Source organism: Tupaia chinensis, unplaced genomic scaffold (genome assembly GCF_000334495.1).
Source record: "Tupaia chinensis unplaced genomic scaffold, TupChi_1.0 Scaffold000671_2, whole genome shotgun sequence".
Taxonomy (NCBI): Eukaryota; Metazoa; Chordata; class Mammalia; order Scandentia; family Tupaiidae; genus Tupaia; species Tupaia belangeri.
The window spans coordinates 1,026,010-1,047,348 of record NW_006160194.1 but is presented as its reverse complement, the minus strand read 5'-3'; the positions used below and the strand labels follow the sequence as shown (position 1 = coordinate 1,047,348).

General features: G+C 41.4%; 1 protein-coding gene and 1 non-coding gene across 7 annotated transcripts in view; one reads left to right on the top strand and one right to left on the bottom strand.

Annotated features, from left to right (window-relative positions):
• MARK3 (microtubule affinity regulating kinase 3) overlaps positions 1-21,339 on the bottom strand; it is a 159,363-nt gene that overhangs the window by 22,708 nt on the left and 115,316 nt on the right. For all 6 annotated transcript variants that reach the window (XM_006160041.3, XM_006160042.3, XM_006160043.3 and 3 more), the window contains exon 14: positions 17,828-17,931. In XM_006160041.3, coding sequence (XP_006160103.1) covers positions 17,828-17,931 — 104 coding nt within the window. The remainder of the gene's footprint in view (positions 1-17,827; positions 17,932-21,339) is intronic.
• LOC114009963 (U6 spliceosomal RNA) lies at positions 4,500-4,603 on the top strand. Its single transcript, XR_003551362.1, has one exon. It is a non-coding gene; the product is annotated as a U6 spliceosomal RNA (small nuclear RNA).

Below are 21,339 nucleotides of genomic sequence, written 5' to 3'. Positions count from 1 at the left end.
TAACCTACATCATCTTAGTAAGGTATTGGTCGTTGGAAAAGTCATGACATATTTTTATACAGAAAAACATAGAACCTTCTGGCACAAACAACATTTACTCTCTTATGAAGAAAAGCCAACATTTCTAAAGAGTCAACAGAGGCCCTGTTTCAAGATGAGATATTTCAGCGGAGCCAGTAAACTATCCATGAACACAAATACTGTGTAGAGTGGCTAGAAGCCTACAGTTTCACTTGCATGAACAGATAGGGGTCAAGAATACCCTACTGGTATCTCAATGTAACTACAATGCTCCTGTATTCCAGCTCAGTCATCATGTCCTAAGAACTCAAAAGGGCACTTTCTTTCTTTTAAGGATAAGCAGGGCTTTAGAATCCTGTTCAGTGTCTTTTTGCAGAAATCCTTTCAAAGCCTGGGAGGGCTCAACAGTGCTACATTGATAAAACACAGGGCTCTGAGCAGCTGACCCACATGGGACAGTGCCAGGGGTATACCCAGAGACCTGAGTACACTGGGTGCACACATGCCCATGACCCACATCTGTGTCTGTAAGAGGTTGGGTGTGGCCTGTGGCATCCAGACCTTATTGGGGATGCTGTTCTTCTCCCTCTCTCTCTTATTCATGGAAGAAATAATAAGTTTTAAAAGTCTTTTCAAAGTCTGAATCTGAAAACTGTCAAGATTCTTCCTTTTCTTACCCTCATGTGCAGACCAACTGGTATCATATAGCTGGAGCTTCCTAGGATACAACCTGACCTTGCCACTTGTCTGTCTGTAACCTAATACAATTCCACTTCCTTGCCCTGGCACTCAAGCCATATGTCCTCAGGTTCTTGCCATCTCTCCAAGACCAGGGCTTCCTTGAGGATGAGCAACACATGGGTCAAGCACAGGTTCAAAGAACCATTCTTTGCCTAGAGAGCTGGCATCTTTCTACTCACTCTTCAAAATTCAACTCAGAGGTCACCTTCTCCATGAAGTCTTCTCTGACTCTCTCCCCCAAGAATTCAATCCCTTGTTCCTGTGTCTTCATATATACATACAATCACTGCTAGGGCCCTTCCCTGCTGGAGCCCCCTGAAAGGACAGTCTGTGATCTCAATTTGTCTCCAGAATCAGCAGAAAGCTTCACGCAGGGCAGACACTCAATAAATGTTACCTTAACAGAACAGGTTAAGCAATTAGCAGCTGGAATTCTGATAGCCCAATAGGGGAAGACAGGTCTCTAAAACAGAATGCTCAAGAAAAGCTGTTTGTACTTGCCTTTTTTTATTTTTAAAGAGATTTTTGCTATAGAGTGCATGTCCTCGCTAGAGAGACGAGAGATGGAGAAAGTGAGAAATCACCCACCAGGGGGTATGGCTACATCACAATCCCTTCTCCATTCTCCCCTTGGGATTTTGGACACACACAGACAAACATACACACGTGCCTGGCGTGAGTTTCAAGCCATCAGGTCCAAGACTCGAACCACAATTGGCCATGTGGGAGTCCAGTGCTTTAACCACTTTGCCACCTGCTAGCCCCTGTCCTTGCATTTTTGTTTGAGAAGTCTGCACCGCCTTAGGAGAGTAGCTCCACATAGTCCAAGAACTGGAAGTAAATGCCTTATAAAGAGAAAGTTTTACTTATAGTTGTTTCTTGCTGCTTGTCACTCACTCTTCCCCTGTGGCAGCACTACATAAACTGTGCGCTGAGGGAAGTGATCTAGGTTCCAGGGTTTCAGATGAAACTGAGTCTGTGGTGGACCTTTCTCAGCTACCTGGGTCAGGAACAGGGTAAGAGAAAGCCAGAGCCAGACCCATAAGGGAACGACCCCAGGGCTTCTGCTTGTGACCCTAGGCCTGGGCTTCTCTGGTTGTATGTACTAAGAGTCCTTTCTGGGTTTTGTTTTTGTTTTTTAGTTTTTGCTACTGGGTATATGCCCTTGCCAGAAAGAAAGAGAGAGAAAGAGAAAGAGAGAGAGCGAGAGAGCGAGCGATATCGCCCTCTGGGGGATAACCATGCCCGAACCCCTTCTTCATTCTCCTCTAGGGATTTTAGAGCACGCACATTTATGTGCCTGGTATGATTTTCAAGTTGCCACATATGAGACTCGAATTGCAGTTGGCCATGTGGGATCCAGTGCATTAACCACTATGCCACCTCCTGGCCTCTGACATTCTAATTTTAAAGGCAATTAAATGAATTATTATTATTATTTTTTAATTTATTTTAAAGATAGATTTTAGAGACAGAGAGCAAGAAATAACCCCCCAGGGGGAATGGCCACACCACAACCCCTACTCCACCATTCTCCTCTTGAGATTTTGGGCACACGCGCACCTGGCATGAATTTTAAGCCTCTGGATCTGGGACTTGAACCATGGTCAACCATGTGGGAGTATAGTGATGTAACATTACACTATCTGCTGGTCCCTAAATGAATTATCTTTTGAAACTGGATCCATGTTGGGGGCCAGCAGGTGGTGTGATTAAGGGCACTGGATTCCCACATGGCCAACCACGGTTTGAAAACCCAGACTTGGCGACTTGCTGTCTCATTCCCCGCCCCCCATCGCCCGTCTCTCTCCAGTCAAATTGAGATAAATAAATAAAGTTGAATAAAATAATTCTTAAAAAAAAGAGAGAGAGAAATTGGATCCATGTTACATCATCAGTTCTAGAAAGCAAGTAACAAAACAGACTTTCCTGTCCTCTATAGTAATGCTTCACACCTTGGTTTGGGAAATGATAAACTCAGTAAATGCCTGCTGATTTCAAGTTCATATAATCAAATTCACAAAAATCCCATTTATAACAACAATGAGCTACGTATTCTGAAAGTTCATCAAGTTGGTTATTGTGAAAGTTTAAATGATACTCTCACCTCCTGAAAGTGTGGGCACTTATTTTCTTCTACTTTTTAAGAAACAATTTGCTAGAGGGCAAGTGCACTTGCCAGAGAGAGAGACATAGGGAAGTGAGGATGCCCCGTGTGGTAGACACACTTCTCTGGTCCTTCTTTCAGGGCTCTGGGTGTGCCCACGTGCAGCTGGTGTACTTTTCAAGCTGCTGGGCCCAGGATTCAAACTGTGCAACTGGCATTTGGTGCACCTTTCAAACATCACTCTATGTTAAGAGTAAGAGTCTAGGGGTTAACAGGTAGTATGCTGGTTAAGGTGTTGGACTCCCACATGGCTAATTGCAGTTCGAGTCTCAGATCCAATGGCTCAAAACCATGCCAGGCATGTGTGCATGCATGCCCAAAATCCTGAGAGGACAATGGAGGAGAGGAATTGCAGTGTGACCCGGAGTGGGGGGCTGCTTTCTCACTTTTCTGTTTGTCTATCTCAGGTGAGAGTATGCATCCTATGGCAAAAACCTTAAAAAAAAAAAAAAAAAGTCTGAAGTAGAAAAGTCTCAAGACAGGGTAGGCTTTGGCATAAATATGCACACAGTTTTTACCAGCCACAATAATTTTCAGGCTGTAATTTACATAAATATTTGCATATGCAAGAAAAAAGTCCAACACATTTAAGGGTAAAAATGGAACTTAATGTACTTGTTTCAAAATTTATCATAGATCTGACAGACATCTTGTAACTCCCTAATATTTTAAACTAATGAAGGAATAAAATATGTAGTTGGGAGAGGAGAAGAAAAAAGCAACAATCTGCCTAAGAAGTCATTTGTGGGGGCTGACAGGTGGCACGGTGGTTTAGGTGCTGGACCCATGGCAGACAGTGGCTCGAGTCCTGGTTGAATTTAAAATATAAATAAATGGGACTAGCAGGTGGAGTGGTGGTTAAGTGCTAGACATTCCCACATGGCCGACCATGGTTCAAGTCCTGGACCTGGTGGCTTGCTTTCTCACTTTTTCTCTCTCTGGTCAAATTGAAATAAATGAATGAATAAATTAAATTAAATAAATAATCCTAAAAAATTTTTTTAAATATATAAATAAATAAAAACACATAAAATAAATAATTCTTAAGGGGGGAAAAAAAGCTTAACACAAATGTTGCCTTAATATAAAACAGTATGGGGACTAGCTAGCAGATGGTGTAATGGTTACGTCACTGGACTCGCTGTAGTCATCTGCAGTTTGAGTCCCAGACCCAGTGGTTTAAACTCATGCCAGGCATGTGTGTGCATGCCCAAAACCTCAAGAGATAGAATGGAGGAGAAAGGATTGTGGCGTGGTCATCCCTCTGGGGCAGTGATTTCTCCCTATCTCTCTCTCTGGCGAGTGTATGTGCCCTATAGCAAAAGCCTTTCAAAAAACAGTGTAAATTAAAAGAAAAGAAAAAAAAAAAAAAGAAACCATCTGTGCAGACAGAAGGCTTAAGTACGTCCAAATGAAGATTCAGGCAACAGTTTTATTAAGGTAGAGAAGATTAGCTAAATGCAAAAAATATGACCACTAGTTCAGCCCTCAAATCCAATAATTTTCCAGTTTTTCAATGCACTTATAAGATAGACAAAGAAAAATCAGATATTATTAAAACTGCATAGGAGTGCTCGCTTCAGCAGCACATATACTAAAATTGGAACGGAATAGAGATTAGCATGGCCCCTGCGCAAGGATGACATGCAAACTTGTGAAGCGTTCCATATTTTTCCACTACCATGGAGTTAAAAAGAGTGTAATGGACATTGATCAAAAACTGATCTGTAGCGAGCTTGTTAGGCTTTCTTTCTCTCTCTCTCTCTCTCTTTTTTTTTTTTGAGAGGTTTTTGCTATAGGGCACGTGCGCTCACCAGAAAGACAGAGAGAGACATAGAAAGTGAAAAGTCACCGCCCAGGGGGGATGGCCATGCTGCAGTCCCTTGTCCTCTCAGGATCTTGGGCATGCACGCACATGCGCATGGCGTGAGTTTAAGACTCCGAGTCCGGGACTCGAACTGCAGTCGACTCAACTACATGGGAGTCTAGTGACATAGCCATTACGCCAACTGCTGGTCCCAGGATTTCTTTCTCTTGAAAGCCTTAAAAATATTTTCCAATTGTTGGGCTGTCCTAACTTATTAGAAAAAAAAAAAAACAAAAAAAAACCCAAAAGACAAAACAAGAGTAATGACAGTAATTGGCATAGCTCATTAAAACACGTCACAGTTGACACTTGAGAGCCTGGAACTTTAAGTTTTTCCAATGTTTTTCTCTGAATAAGTGTTGTTTAAATCAAAATTGAAATCTGTTATAGCCATTTTAGAATTTCTCTCTGTAGTTTCCTTATTCATACATTTGTGGTGAGTTTAGAAGGTAATCATGTTCAGAATACTTGTGTCTCATAGAAATTTGACACAGAACATGGAACGAGTGTTGTTTTTATTGTAAGTCACAGCACTAGCACAGCTGTCCTCATTTCATTTGTTTCTGGTACCATGCATGGTGTTGTCTTCTATGTAAATTTACCAATGAATGTTCAGTAAAAAAAAAAAAAAAAAAGCTGCACAGGAGCCAACAGGAGGAATGGTGGTTAAGGTCACTGGATTCCCACATGGTTGACTGCAGTCTCAGTCCTGAACCTAGTAGCTTGAAAATCACAACAAATAAGTAGATAAATAAATAAATGTTAAACAAAAAACTAAAAACTGCAGGCCCTGGGACTAGCAAATGGTATAATGGTTACATTGCTGGACTCCCATGTAATCAACTAATCAACTGTGGTTTGAGTCCTGGATTTAGTGGCTTAAAACTCAGGGTGGATATGTGTGTGTGCATGTGTGCCCAAAATTCCAAGAGGAGAATGGAGGAGAAAGGACTGTGATGTGATCATCCCCCCAGGGAGGTGCTTTCTCGCTTTCTGTCTCTCTGGCAAGCACATGCACCCTACAGCAAAAACCTCTATGAAACAAACAAAAAAACAGCAGGCCCTGTCTTTTTAGTTTGGTTTTTTTTTTTTGACTTGAGATTTTTTTTGCATGTGCTTGCCAGAGAGATAGACACAGAAAGTGAGAAATCACCCTCCACACCATAATCCCTTCTCCTCCATCCTCTTCTTGGGACACAAACGCACATGTGCCTGGCATGAGTTTCAAGTCACTGGGTCTGGGACTTGAATCACAGTTGGCCAGATGGGAGTCCAGTGATGTAACTAACCATTATACCATCTGCTGGTCCCACGGGACCTGTCTTTCAGAGTTTGATGGAAAAGAGAAAGATAACACCTTCAAAAAGGTGCAAGGATAAATGCTAAGAGAAGCAGTAAGGTCCAGGCCTGGGCAACTCATTTTCTGAGATCCCTCCTTTGGCAGTTCTGTTTTCCTTTCCCTCTCTTTTAATAAACTGCCCCTTTGCTATATATCTACCAAAAAAAAAAAAAAAAAAGCCGGGTCAGAACAAGAAACAGTCAGCCTCAATGAGAATGGTATATGGAAAGGAATCCAGAAGATCAATGACTCCAAAGAGACTAAAGATGTCTTAAAACTATTTCCAAAGAGTGAATCAAATAGAATAAGAAATGAGCACATGTGTGTGTACCTGGGTATGCAGATGCACACATAGACAGAAGGGCGAGCACATAACAGATCTTGGTCTTAACACCTTATAAAGTCTGACTCTGCATCTCAAAGAATCACACATCCCAAAGTTAAAAAGAAGCCTGGTATATGGGGACAGCAGGTGGCGTGGTGGTTGAAGCACTGGACACTCCCACATGTCCCACCACAGTTTGAGTCCCGGACCTGGTGGCTTCCTTTCTCACTTGCACTCTCTCTGGTCAAATTAAAATAAATGAATGAATAAATAACATTAGAATGAATAATTATTTTTTTTGGAGAGGTTTTTGCTATAGGGCACGTGTGCTCACCAGACAGAGAGAGAGACATAGAGACAGAAAGCGAGAAATCACCCCCCAGGGGGGATGGCCACGCCGCAATCCCTTCTCCTCCATTCTCCTCTTGGGATCTTGGGCACACACGCACATGTGCCCAGCGTGAGTTTAAGTCGCTGGGTCCGGGACTCGAACTGCGGTCGACCACGTGGGAGTCCAGCGACATAGCCATTACACTAACTGCTGGTCCCAGTACCTATCACTTTGAAGTACCACTGATGCTGATAATAACTGAAGAAACCACATAGATACTATACCACTATGCCTACCTAAAACTTAAGCCAACCCACCCTACCTAACTAAATCTGAGAGTCTTGTCGACAAGAGAAAGTTATTCACTATGAACGGCATCTGATACAATTAGTAGAGGCAAATGTCCAACCAGATGTATAAATGTCAATATAGAAATACAAGAAACATAAAAAAGCAAGGAAATGGGACACCAAGAATTCTCTGGCTAAAGATTCCAAAGAAGAACACCTATGAAATGACTGAAAAAGAGTTCAAAATAATGATGATAAGGAAATTAAGTCAGATATAAGAGAATACAGATAGACAGTTCAGTTAGATCAGGAAAACAATTCATGATCTGAATGAAAAATTCAACAAAGAGGTAGAAATCATAAAAAGGAACCAAACACAAATCTTGAAGCTGAAAAATTTAATGGAAAAAATAAAAAATATATCAAGAACTTCAACAACAGATATAATTAAGCAGAAGAATTTCTAAACTCGAAAACAGATCTTTTGAAATAACCCACTCAGATAGACAGACAGACATAAATAAAATAAGATGGAGACCAGCAGGTGGCATGGTGTTTAAGGCACTTGACACTCCCACATGTCCGACCACAGTTCGAGGCCTGGACCTGGTGACTTGCTTTCTCACTTTCTCTCTCTGTGTCTCTCTCTGGTCAAATTAAAATAAATTAATGAATAAATAAAATTAAATAAATAATTCCTTTTGAAAAATAAAAGAATCAGCAGGACCAGCTGATGATGTAATGCTTATGTTGCTGGACTCCCACATAGTCAACTGTGGTTGGACTCCCAGACTCAGTGGCTTAAAACTCATGCTGGGCATGTGTGTATGTGTGGCCAAAATACCAAGAGGAGAATGGAGAAGAAGGGACTTGGGGTGTGGCCATACTCTCTGAGCAGTGATTTCTTGTTTTCTGTCTCTCTGGCAAGCACACATGCCTTATAGCAAAAGTTTCTCTAAAAATAAAATAAAAATAATATAAAGAACTGGCTAGCCAGTGGCATAGTGGTTAAGGTGGCTGGGTCCCACATGTTTTTTCCTGGACTAGCACCTTTAAAAACATGCTGGGCACATGTGCATGCATGCCCAATATTCTAAGAGTACTGAGGAGAAAGTAAGGATTCCAGTGTAGCCACCGCTCTGGGAATACTTTCTCACTTGCCCTTTCTTTCTCTCTCTGGTGAGCATACACATCCTGTACCCATCAAAAAAACAAAAACAAACAAACAAACAAAAAACCCTAAAAAAAGGGGGGGAGGGAACAGCAGATGGCGTAAAGGTTACATTGCTGGACTCCCACATGGCCAACCACAGTTCAAGTCTTGGACCTGGAAGCTTGAAACTCACTCTAGGTGTATGTGCCCAAAATCCTGAGAGGACAGTGGAGAAGGGATTGTAGAGTAGCAATCCCCATCCCCCCAGGTGTGTGTGTGTGTGTGTGTGTGTGTGTGTGTGTGTGTGTGTGTGATTTCTTGCTTTCTGTTTCTCTGGCAAGTGTATGCACCCTATAGCAACAATTTCTCTCCAAAAAAAAAAAGTATTTTTTTAAATGGAAAAAAAAAAATAAACCCTCTGAGCTTCATGGGATACCACTAAGTGGAGAAATATTTGCATTTTCAGAGTTCTAGACAAGAGACAGTAAGATACATAGAAAAGTTATTCCATAAAATAATAGCTGAAAAATTCCAAAGTCTTGGAAAGATATGGACATTTAGATTCAGGAAACTCAAAGGCTCCCAAATAAATTCACCCCAAAAAGATTCTCTCTAAGGCATATTATAGTTAAATTGTCAAAAGACCAAGAAATCATTCCAAAAACAGTAATAAAAAAGTGTCAAATCACACATAAGGGAACTCCTATTAAACTAACTACATATTTCTCAACAGAAATCCTACAGGCCAGAAAGGATGCAGAGGGTGGTGCAAGTAGTAGTATAAGGCTGGGTCCACAGGGAAGGCCCAGGTTCGGATTCCAGGCCAGCTTAAATGAAATGAGTACAGAGGAATATAACTGTGACCCCAGCTAACTGTGAGGTTTGGGGCAGTGGATGAGGTGAGATTCTGTCAAAAATTTTTCTCTCTCATTCCTCCTCCTGCATGTGCATGTTCTCACTTGTGCTGAAAAAAACAAAACAAAACAAAACAAAAATTTTTTTTTTAATAGATAGGGTTTTCACTGTGTCTTAATCCTCCTGCCTTAGCCTCCCAGGTGGGACTAAAGGCATATGTATGCCCAGGTCTTTTTCAGACAGGGTCTTGCAATGTTGCCCAAACCAGCCTCAAGCTCACAATTCTCCTGCCCCAGTTTCTCTAAGTCGCTGGGAATTGAATCCATGCCTTCCAGGTGGCCCTAGTCATCTTACAATGCACCAGTGTGGTTTGAACTAAATTCTATAAAACTTTTAAAGAATAACCGATATCAACTTTTCACAAACAATTCCAAATTATTCAAGGAGTAGGAATCAGTCCAAACTTGTTCTACAAAGCAAGCATTATCTAATACCAAAACCAGACAAGAAAACAACAACAACAACAAAAAACTATAGACCAATATTCCTGTGCATGGAGCCAGACTGACTATCCTATGTGCTACTCCACCATGCTACGCTGAATGTTGTACTGCCCTATTAAGTTGGACTGCATACCAGTCAGGCTCATGCCCAAATCCCAGTCTGATAAATCTATTAATTGTGCTTGGAGGTAGTGTATTCCCAATTATCAATCATGATACAAATCCCTTTGCACATATACCATAACCTCTGATCTGAATAAACTACAAAACTCTGCCTATCAGTATAATAAACTTCCCAATTGAGTGCAGAGATCTACTCACCTTCCTGCTGCCTAAGATACTGCTGTAAGGAAGTTCCCAATAAATCTTGCTGTTAAGCTTGTTTTGTACACCTCATTCTTGGGACTTTTAGCACCTCCCGTACTTGAGGGGTGATTCTCCTTACATGGCCTTATCTCAGAACATTCTGAAGAACACAGATGCAAAAATCCTTAATAAAACACTAGCAAAACTGAATACAACAGGACACCAAAAAGATGGGCTGTCTCAATAGCACAGCAATCAAATGCAGAGTAAGGAGAGCAAGATGCTGCATGGTGTAACCAGTTTGAAACTGGGTCCCACAGGGAATCGCTAATGCATGCATGTGCCCTCTGGTATTTAAAATAAAAGAAAAACAAAACAAAACATAAAAATAGATTATACACCATAACCAAGTAGGATTTATTTTGTAGATACAAGGATGATTCAACATATACAAATAGATCTCGATACAGCACATTAACAGAATGATAGACAAAAAGCCTAGGATTATTTCAGTAGGTGAATAAAGAGCATTTGGCAAAATTCAGTACCTTAGCATGATAAAAATCCACAATAAATTAGTGCAGATGGAACATACCTTAACACAATAAAGTCATACGTGGCAAACCCATGACTAACATCATACTGAAAGAGGAAAAGTTGCAAGTTTTCCCTCTGAGAACTAGAACAAAACAAGGAGACCCACTTTACCATTCCTTCTCAACAGAGTTACGGAAGTCCTTGCCAGAGCAATTAGAGAAGAGAAAGAAATAAAGGTCATACAAACTGGAAAGGAGCAAAGTTAAATCATTCATGTCTGATGACAAGATTTTATAGAGAAAACTAAAGCATCCACCAAAAAAACTCTTAGAAGTAATATATTCATGGTTTCAGGATACAAAAATGAATAGCATTTTTTTGTTTTGTTTTGTTTTGTTTTTAGGTTTTTGCTGTGGGGCACACATGCTCGCCAGAGAGACAGAGACAGAGAGAGGGAAAGTGAAAAATCATCTCCCAGTGAGATGGACACACCACAAGCCCTCCTTCATTCTCCTCTTGGGATTTTGGGTACACATGCACATGCATCTGGTGTGACTCTCAAGCTGCCAGGTCTGGGACTTGAACCCCAACTGACCATGTGAGAGTCCTGCACCTCAACCACCATGCCACCTACTAACCCAAATCAATAGAATTTATATACACCAATAACAAACCAGGTGAGAAATAAAGAAAGCAATCATTCAAAAATCTACAAAATAACTAGAAATAAAATTTGAAAGAATCTTATCACCTCCCAGGGGGTTGGCCATGCCTCAATCCCTTCTCTTCTTTTCTCTTCTTGGGATCTTGGGCACGCACACACACGTGCTTGGTGTGAGTTTAAGCCACCAGGTCCGAGACTCAAACCATGGTCGACTATATGGGAGTCCAGTGATGTAGCTATTATGCCATCTCCTGATCTTGAAAGAATCTATATTATTAAAATGTCCATGGTGATCTACAAATTTAATGTTTTACTTTTCAAAATACCAATGACATGTTACACAGGGGGGGGAAAGTCATACAATTTGTATGGAATCAAAAAAGATCTCAAATAGCCAAAATGATCCTAAGCAAAAAGAATAAAAGCTAGAGACATCAAACTACTGGATTTCAAAATATCTTCTAAATCGGCACCAGCGGTTAGCGTAATGGCTATGTCGCTGGACTCCCATGGAGTCGACCGTGGTTCGCGTCCTGGACCTGGTGGCTCAAAACTCATGCTGGGTGTGTGTGTGTGTGTGCGTGTCCACGATCCCGAGAGGAGAATGGAGGAGAAGAGATTGTGGCGTGGCCATCCCCCCTGGGGGGTGATTTCTCGCTTTCTGTCTCTCTGTCTCTCTCTGTCTGGCGAGTGCATGCGCCCTATAGCAAAAACCTCTTAAAAACAAAAACAAAAATCTTCTAAATCTATAGTAACCAAAACATGGTTCCAGCATAAAAATACACACATAGTCCAATAAAAGAGAATAAATGACTCAGAGTAAATCTGTATTATATACAACCAATAAATTTTCTTTTTCTTTTTCTTTTTTTTAAGAGGTTTTTGTTATCGAGCGCGTGCGCTCATCAGGACAGACAGAGACAGAGAGAAAGAAGGTTAGAATCAACCCCCAGGGGGATGGCCACGCCACAATCAGTTCTCCTCCATTCTCCTCTCAGTATCTTGGGCACACACACACACATGCGGCCCAGTGTGAGTTTTAAGTCACTGGGTCTAAGAATTGAACCGTGGTCAACTATATGGGAGTCCAGCAACATAGCCATTACGTTAACTGCTGGCCCCATAACCAATTAATTTTCAAAAAATGCGCCAAGAACATTTACTGGGGAAAGAAACAGTCTCTTCAACAAATAGCGCTGGGAAACTGGATATTCTATTGGGTCATCAGCAAAGTCATGACACAGTTTTGCATGGAAAAATCACAAAAATACATCATTACTTTCCTGATGACCTAATACTTGTAGAAAAATAAAACTAGACCTCTCTCTCTCTTTTTTTAAAAAATTATTTATTTATTTTTATTTATTCATTCATTTATTTTAATTTGACCAGAGAGAAACACAGAAAGAGAGAGAGAGAGAGAAAGGGAGAAAGGAAGCCTCCAGGTCCAGGACTTGAACCCTGGTTGGCCATGTGGGAGTGTCCAGTACCTTAACCACCATGTCACCTGCTGGTCACATCTCTCTTTTTTTTTTTTTTGAGAGGTTTTTGCTATAGGGCACGTGTGCTTGCCAGACAGACAGAGACAGAGAGACAGAAGGCAAGAAATTACCCCTGAGGGGATGGCCATGCCCCAATCCCTTCTCCTCTATTCTCCTCTCGGGATCTTGGGCACGCACACACACATGCCCGGCGTGAGTTTTAAGCCACTGGGTCAGGGACGCAAACTGCGGTCGACTACGTGGTAATCCAGCGACATAGCCATTATGCTAACTGCTGGTCCCCTAGATCTCTCTTTTTCACCATAAACAAAAATCAACCCAAATTGGATTAAAGTCTTTTTTTTTTTTTTTTTGAGAGATTTTTCACTATAGGGTGCGTGTGCTCGCCAGACAGAGAGAGACATAGAGACAGAAAGTGAGAAATCGCCCCCAGGGGGGATGGTCACGCCGCAATCCCTTCTCCTCCATTCTCCTCTTGGGATCTTGGGCACGCACACACACATGCCCGGCGTGAGTTTTAAGCCACTGGGTCAGGGACGCAAACTGCGGTCGACTACGTGGTAATCCAGCGACATAGCCATTACGCTAACTGCTGGTTCCCTGGATTAAAGTCTTAAATGTAAACCCTTAAACTATAAAAATTCTGAAAGAAAACATAGAGAAAATGCTTCAGGACATGGTCGGGCCAAAGATGTCTTTAAGTCAAGACCTCAAAAGCATAGGTAACTAAAGCAAAAATAAACAAGTGGGATTATATCAGATGAAAAAGCTTCTTCACAGGGGAACCAGCAGTTAGCGTAATGGCTATGTCGCTGGACTCCCACGTAGTCGACCGCGGTTCGCGGCCCGGACCCGGTGGCTTAAAACTCACGCCGGGCGCGTGTGCGTGCGTGCCCATGATCCTGAGAGGAGAATGGAGGAGAAGGGATTGCGGCGTGACCATCCCCCCTGGGGGGTGATTTCTCGCTTTCTGTCTTTATGTCTCTCTCTGTCTGTCTGGCGAGCGCACGCGCCCTATAGCGAAAAGCTCTCTCTCTCTCAAAAAAAAAAAAAAAAAAAAAAAAAAAGCTTCTTCACAGCAAAGGAAACAATCAACAGCATAAAAAGACAACCTACAGAATGGGAGAAAACATTATTCATCCAACAAGGGATTAGGATGTAGTTAAGGTTCTGGATTCCCACATGGTCGACTGTAGTTCAAAACCCAGACCTAGTGGCTTGAGAATCATGGTGGCCCATGTGCATGTATGCCCAAAATCCCAAGAAGAGAATGGATTGTAGTTTGACAATACAAATCACCCCTCCTGGAGTGATTTCTCACTTTCCCTTTCTCTGGCTCTCTCCCGCAAGTGCAAACATCCTATGACAAAAACCTAAATAATGGGAGTAAAAAAAATTGGGCAAATGATTTGAATAGACATCTTTCCAAAGAAAACATACAAATAGCCAAATAGTTTATGAAAACAATGCTTAACATCACTAATCATAAGGGAAATGCAAATCAAAACCACAATGAGATACCACTTCACTATAGTTAGGATGTCTGTTATCAAAGATACAAAAAATGCTGGCATGCATGCAGAGAAAGGGAAACTCTTAATACATTCTTGGTGAGAATAAAAACTAGTACAGCCATTATGAAAAACAGTATAAAGTTGCCTTAAAAAGATAAAAATAGAACTACCTTATGACCCAGTAATCCCACTACTACTGCCTATACAATTTAAAAAAAAAAAAAAAAGAAAAAGAAAATCAATATGCTGAGGCAGTACCTGCACTCCTATGTTTTTTTTTGTAGTGGTATTTGCGATAGCCTAAATATGGGGGCCAGAAGGTGGCGTAGTGCTCAAGGTGCTGAACTCACACATCATCAACCACAGTTTGAGTCCTGGACCCGTTGGCTTGAAATTCATGCCAGGTGCGTGTGCGTGTGTGCCCAAAATACCAAGAGGAGAATGGAGGAAAAGGGACTGTGGTATGGCTATCCCCCTGGTGTGTGTGTGTGTGTTTGTGTATGTGTGTGTGTGTGTGTGTGTGTGTGTGTATGTGATTTCTAGCTTTCTGGGTTTCTGTCTCTCTAGTGGGCACATATGCACTATAGCAAAAATCTCAAAAAGAAAAATCTGACATGATATGGGATCAACCTAAGTTTTTATCAACAGAAGAATGGATAAAGAAAATATGAGACACACACACACACACACAATGGAAAATTGTTTAGCCATTAAAAGGAATGAAAAAGTGGACTAATGGGAACCAGCAGTTAGCGTAATGGCTATGTCGCTGGACTCCCACGTAGTCGACCGCGGTTCGTGTCCCAGACCCGGTGGCTTAAAACTCACGCCGGGCGCGTGTGCGTGCGTGCCCAAGATCCCGAGAGGAGAATGGAGAAGGGATTGCAGCGTGACCATCCCCCCTGGGGGGTGATTTCTCGCTTTCTGTCTCTATGTCTCTCTCTGTCTGTCTGGCGAGCGCACGCGCCCTACAGTGAAAATCTCTCCACCCCCCCCCCAAAAAAAAGTGGACTAATATGTAAGATTTGTTGCTGAGTGGAGCAAGGCAGGATATGAAAGAGAGAGATTGCATGTCTCCACTTAACATATACCGACTGTCTGCACTCTATGGTAGAGATAGAAAGACTGGAGAACATAAAAGTATTAAAAATTGTAATGGACACTAGAGACAAAGTAGAAAGAGTGAGAGGGGAAGCGTGAAGGAAATTGGGGGGGATGGAGAGGTAAGACACTTGTGGGACACAGATAAGGTTTATTATCTGTTGATGAGGATGTGTATGGTGGTCTCAACTGGGCTGGACTGAGGTGTATATCATGCTGGGTAAAGTCTCTTCACAATCTAAATGATGTATAGCAATTTAATGTATGAATAATAATAAAGTTAAATAATAATAAAGTTAAATAAAAAATAAAAAAGAATGAAATCCTGTAATTTGAAGCAAGAGAGTCTGAAAGACATTATATTGAAATAAGCCAGGCACAGAAAGAAAAGTAACACATGCTCTTGCTCATTTATGGGAACTAAAAAGTTGGTGGTTATAAGAAAGGGTAGAATAGTGGCTATTAGGACCAGCAGGTGGTGTGGTAGTTAAGGTGCTGGACACTCCCACATCGTCGACCACGGTTTGAATCCCGGACCTGGTGGCTTGCTTTCTCACTTTCTCTCTCTCTCTCTTTGGTCAAATAAAAAAATTAAAAATGAAAAAAATATAAAAAGAATGAATAAACACAATTAAATAATTATAAAAAAAAAAGTGGCTACTACAGGTAGGGAAGGTTAGGGAATAGGGAGTTGTTAGCTAATGTATTACAGGGTTTCTTTTCTTTCTTTCTTTCTTTCCTTTTTTTGTTTTTTTGAGAGGTTTTTGCTATAGGGTGCATGTGGTCACCAGAAAGACACAGAGGGACAGCAAGCAAGAAATCACTCCCCAGGGAGGATGGCCACGTCGAAATCCTTTCTTCTCCATTCTCTTCTTGGGATTTTGGGCACACAAGTACATGCAGCACCTGGCATGAGTTTCAAGCTGCAGGGTTCAGGACTCAGAATCTGTCAGCCATGTGAAAGTCCAGAGCCTTTTTCTTTTTAAGACAGGGTCTGGGTTGGTAGAGTGGCATTGTGGTTAAGGGCACTGGACTCCCACATGGTAGACTGTGGTTTGAGTCCTGGATCTGGTGGCTTGCTTTCTCACTTTCTCTCTCTCCCTCTCATCAAATAAAAATAAATAAATAAATAAATAAATAAACAGAATAATTATTTGGGGCTGGCAAGTAGCATAGTGGTTAAGGGCGCTGGACAAATACTAAGTAATTAAAGTTAAATAAAATAATTCTTTATTTTTTAAAAATAAGACAGGAGCTGGAAACCATGAAATGCAATTTCAGAAAGTAAGTTTCATAGGACAAAAAGCAATTTTGATCCCAGACATGACCAAAAAATATTTCAAATCAGGAGGCCAGGGAACAACAAAAGATGATATGAATTTATTTTTAGAGATTCTTACCATAAAAATCCAAGACTTACTTTGACTCAATCTCATCAGTTTGAATTTACTGGGTTGTTGGAAAAGTCATGAAACATTTTTGCACAGAAAAGCAGAAAAATATGTCAAGAGTTTTCTGATGACCCAATAATTTATATATGACTCTTCCAAAAATAAAGGAAAATCTACACCAGTCCGAGGAATTTGTTCTATATAGAATATATTTAACTATTCCCTAAAACCCCAACTTGTCTCTTTTTTCACTCCCCCAAACTAACTTTACCTCATGGTCTTTGGACTTACTTAATGCTACTTTACTGACTATTCATTTCCTTATTTCATGACCCCCAAGAAAGCTGTCTGCATTATGTGATGCTCTTACTAATATATTATTTTATTAGCACTTTAAATCACACTCATTCTAAGTATACTTGCCCCTGAACCACATTAAAAACACTCAGAAAGGGGCCAGCAGGTGGCACAGTGGATAAGGTGCTGGGCTCTCACTTAGTTGACCACTGTTCAAAACTCATGCCAGACATACGTGCATGCATGTCCATAATCCGAAGAGCAGACTGGAGAAGAAGGGACTGTGGTGTCGCCATCCCCACTTGGGGGTGATTTCTCACTTTCTGTCTCTGTCCATCTGGCAACCATGCATGCCCTGTTGCAAATCTCTCTCTAAAAAAGACAAAACAAAACTAAAAATTCAGAAGTCTGGACCTTCCATTTCTCTTAGATTCTCAAGTGTGTTTCTTTGGCAGGTGGTAACCATGCTACAGACTGGCCACCTGGACCTTTCGGCAAAATGGTAATCTTTAATCAACCACTCACCCACCCGAGCTTGCTTTCTACATCTTCCAAAGGACCCCACTCAGATCCTTAACATCCAACCTTCAGCCTTTAGTAATGTGTACCAAATAATCTTCAGTTCCCTATTTATTCTTTTTACACTGAAATCACAGATTACTTACTCCTCTGTTAGGAAGCTTCCCTGGTTTAAGTCAATCTTTTTAGTCATCATACTCAGCCAGCCAGTAGGATGATGGTCTGCAATGAAGAATTTGGAATCCTAGCATCTAACTAAAAATCGGCAATCAAAAAAATACTTACCTTCACAGAATACTTACTGTTGTTTGAATTTTGATTCTAACAACTGAGAAGTAAGTAACATGTTTCCATTTCTCTTGGGAAGAACATAAATTTTCTTGCAAACAGGTAAAATTTCGTACCTGTTTTCTTTGCCATTCTGAATTACTGAGTGTCTATCAGCTGTAGTTCTTTCACTGCAAACGTAAGTATTTCGTCGTGTCATTCCACCAGATCCTGTGTTACTCTGTTTTAAAAACAAGGGGGGGAGTGTTTTTGTCTTAAACCATCTAGTACAGTACAATGAGGAAAAAAAAAATTAATTTACATAACATGAATACTCAGTGTTTAAATAAAGCTACTCTGGGGTCAGTAGGTGGCATGGTATACTTGGGCTGCTGGACTCCCACAGAGCTAGCGACGGTTTGAGTCCCAGAGCTGATAGCTTGCTTTCTTATTTTTCCTCTCTCTTTCTGTCTCTGGTCAGCACACACACCTTGTAGCAAATTAAAATAATAACAATAAACAAAATTAAATACATAATGCTTTAATAAATAAAGCTACCCTAAAAAAAGAAAAAAAAAAAAAAACAACAGTAATGGGGACCAGCAGATGGCATGGTGTTTAACGCACTGGACACTCCCACATGGCCAACCACGGTTCAAGTCCTGGACCTGGTGGCTTGCTTTTTCACTCCACCCCCACCACCCCCATGTGTCTCTCTCTGGACAAATTAAAATAAATGAATGAATAAATAAAATTAAATTAAAAAATTCTTTATTTAAAAAAAATCATGAAATGACCAAAAATTCAGAAAAGGGTGAGGACAACAACCTCTACCCTCTCTCGGCAGAAAAATATTAAAATGGCTATGGTAGGGTGACTTTGAAGCGCTTGACTACAATAAAGTAATAATTTATCAATTGCTTAAATTAAAGCAGAACAATAGTGTGATCCACCATTTTATTGTTTTTTAAATTACCAGAGGATATGTGTACTTGCCAGAGAGAGACAGAGATGAAGGAGGCAAGAAAGCACCCCTTATGGGGAATGTCCACAACATAATCAATTCTCTGACAACTTTCTCTCTTCTTTTGGGATTTTGGGCATGCATACACCTTGCATATTTCTCAGTCATGGGGTCTGGGACTTGAACCACACAAATGGCCACATGGGATCCAGCTCAAATTACCACCAGGCCACGGGCTGACCTTATTGACCAATTTTTTTTTTTTTTTTCAATTTGCTATAGGGTGTGTGCACTTGCCAGAGACAGAGGGAGAGAGACAAAGAGAGAAAGAAAATGAAGGTGAGGGACCAGCAGTTAGCGTAATGGCTATGTCGCTGGACTCCCATGTAGTCCACCATGGTTCGAGTCCTGGACCTGGTGGCTTAAACTCACACCGGGTATGTGTGTGTGCATGCCCAAGATCCTGAGGAGAATGGATAATGGCGTGGCTATCCCCTCTGGGGGGAGATTTCACACTTTCTGGCTCTCTGTCTTTCTGGTGAGTGCATGTGTCCTATAGCAAAAACCTCTCAAAAAAAAAAAAAAGAAAGAAAATGAAGGTGAGAAAGCACCTTCAGGGAAAATGACCACACCACGATCCTTTCTCCTCCATTTTCCTCCTGGGATGTTGGTCATGCACGCACACGTGCATGGTCAAGCCATCAGGTCTAGGACTCAAACTGCAATTTGTCACGTGGGAGTCCAACATCTTAACCACCACACAACCTGTTAGCTTCTGACCCACTATTTATAAAAGCAAATACTTTCCAAACTAAAATGCAGGATTATAAATATACTTATAAAAAGAAAATTAAGACATAAAACATCAGATTTGATAGATTTAGACATCAAAAGCATGAGTAGCAAGGGATCAGAGAAATGTTATGTTGCTGGACTCTCACGAAGTCAACTGTAGTTCGAGTCTCGGACCTGGTGGCTTAAAATTCACACCAGGTGTGTACGCGCATGTGTGTGGGCACGTGTGCCCAGAATCCCAAGAAGAGAATGGAGAAAGGATTGCTGCATGGCTATCACTCCTCAGGAGTGATTTCTCACTTTCTGTCTGTCTGTCTCTCCAGCAAGCATACGTGCCCTGTAGCAAAAGTCTCTCTTTGGGGGAAAAAAAAAAAAGAGAGAGAGAGAGAGACAGAGAGAGAGAGAGAGAGACAGAGAGAGAATGAACAGCAAAAGAAAAAAATACAGAATTTATCAAAATTAGAAACTTGTGTGTTGGGGCCAGCAGATAGCATAATGGTTACATTGCTGGACTCCCACAGAGCTGACTGCAGTTCGTTTCCCAGACCCGGCAGCTTGAAACTCACACTGGGTGCATATGCATGGCCAAAATCCCAAGAGGAAAATGGAGAATTATGGTATGGCCACACTCTCTGGGGGGGAGAGGGGTGGTTTCTTGCTTTCTTTCTTTCTGTTTCTCAAGTGAGCACACATGCCCTATAGCAAAATTCTCTTAAAAAAATATTTGTATGTCAAAGGACATTATTAAGAAAGTGAGAAGAGGAACCGGCATATGGTGTAATGGTTACATTGCTCAACTCCCACACAGTTGATGGCAGTTTAAGTCCTGGACCCAGCAGCTTGAAACTCACGCCAGGTATGTGTGTGTGCACGTGTGCCAAAAATCCAGAGAGGAGGATGGATTGCAGTGTGGCCATCCCCCAGAGGATAAATTTTCACGTTCTGTCTCTCTTCTGTCTCTTTGCCCTATAGCTAAATCTCTCTCTCTTTTTTTAAAAAAAAAAAGAAAAGAAAAGAAAGTGGGAACCAGCGGTTACCGTAATGGCTATGTCGCTGAACTCCCATGTAGTTGACTGCGGTTCACATCCCGGACCTGGTGGCTTAAAACTGACGCTGGGCGCGTGTGCGTGCGTGCCCAAGATCCCGAGAGGAAGAGGAGAATGGAGGGGAAGGGACTGCGGCGTGACCATCACCCCCGGGGGGTGATTTCTCGCTTTCTGTTTCTATGTCTCTGTCTGTCTGGCGAGCGCACGTACCATATAGCGAAAATCTCTCCAAAAAATAAAATAAAAAAAGGAAAGAAAGTGAAAAGAAATCCTACACAATGAGAGGAAATACTTGTAAATCATACATATGACGAAGGTCTACTATCCAGAACATACAACCCATCTACAAAATGACAAACAACCCAATTTAAGGGAACAACTTGCACTAGCAGAGGGCACAGTGATTAAGGTGGCTTAGTCCCACATGGCTGACTAAGTGGTTCAAGTCCCAGACCCAGCAACTTGAAAAACACACTGGGAACATGTGCATGCATGCCTATACTTCAGGGGGGATGTCTCATTCCCTCCCACCTCTCTCCAGCAAACACACACGTTCTATAGCAAAACGGAAAAAAAAGGAAAAAAAAAAAGCAACTCAGGGCAGCAGCTGGATCCCACAAAGGCTGACTGGGTGTTTCGAGTCCTGACCTAGTGGTTTGAAAAATATGCTGGACACATATGTGTTCTGCCTAAAACCTCGAAGGGAAGGAGAAGTAGAGGGGAGGATATTATGGGATGACCATTCCCATGGAAGATGATTTACCATTTTCTCTCTTGGTGCTCTAGTCTTTCTCTAGCAAATACATGCACCCTTTGGCCAAAAAAAAAAAAAGTGGGCAGAGAG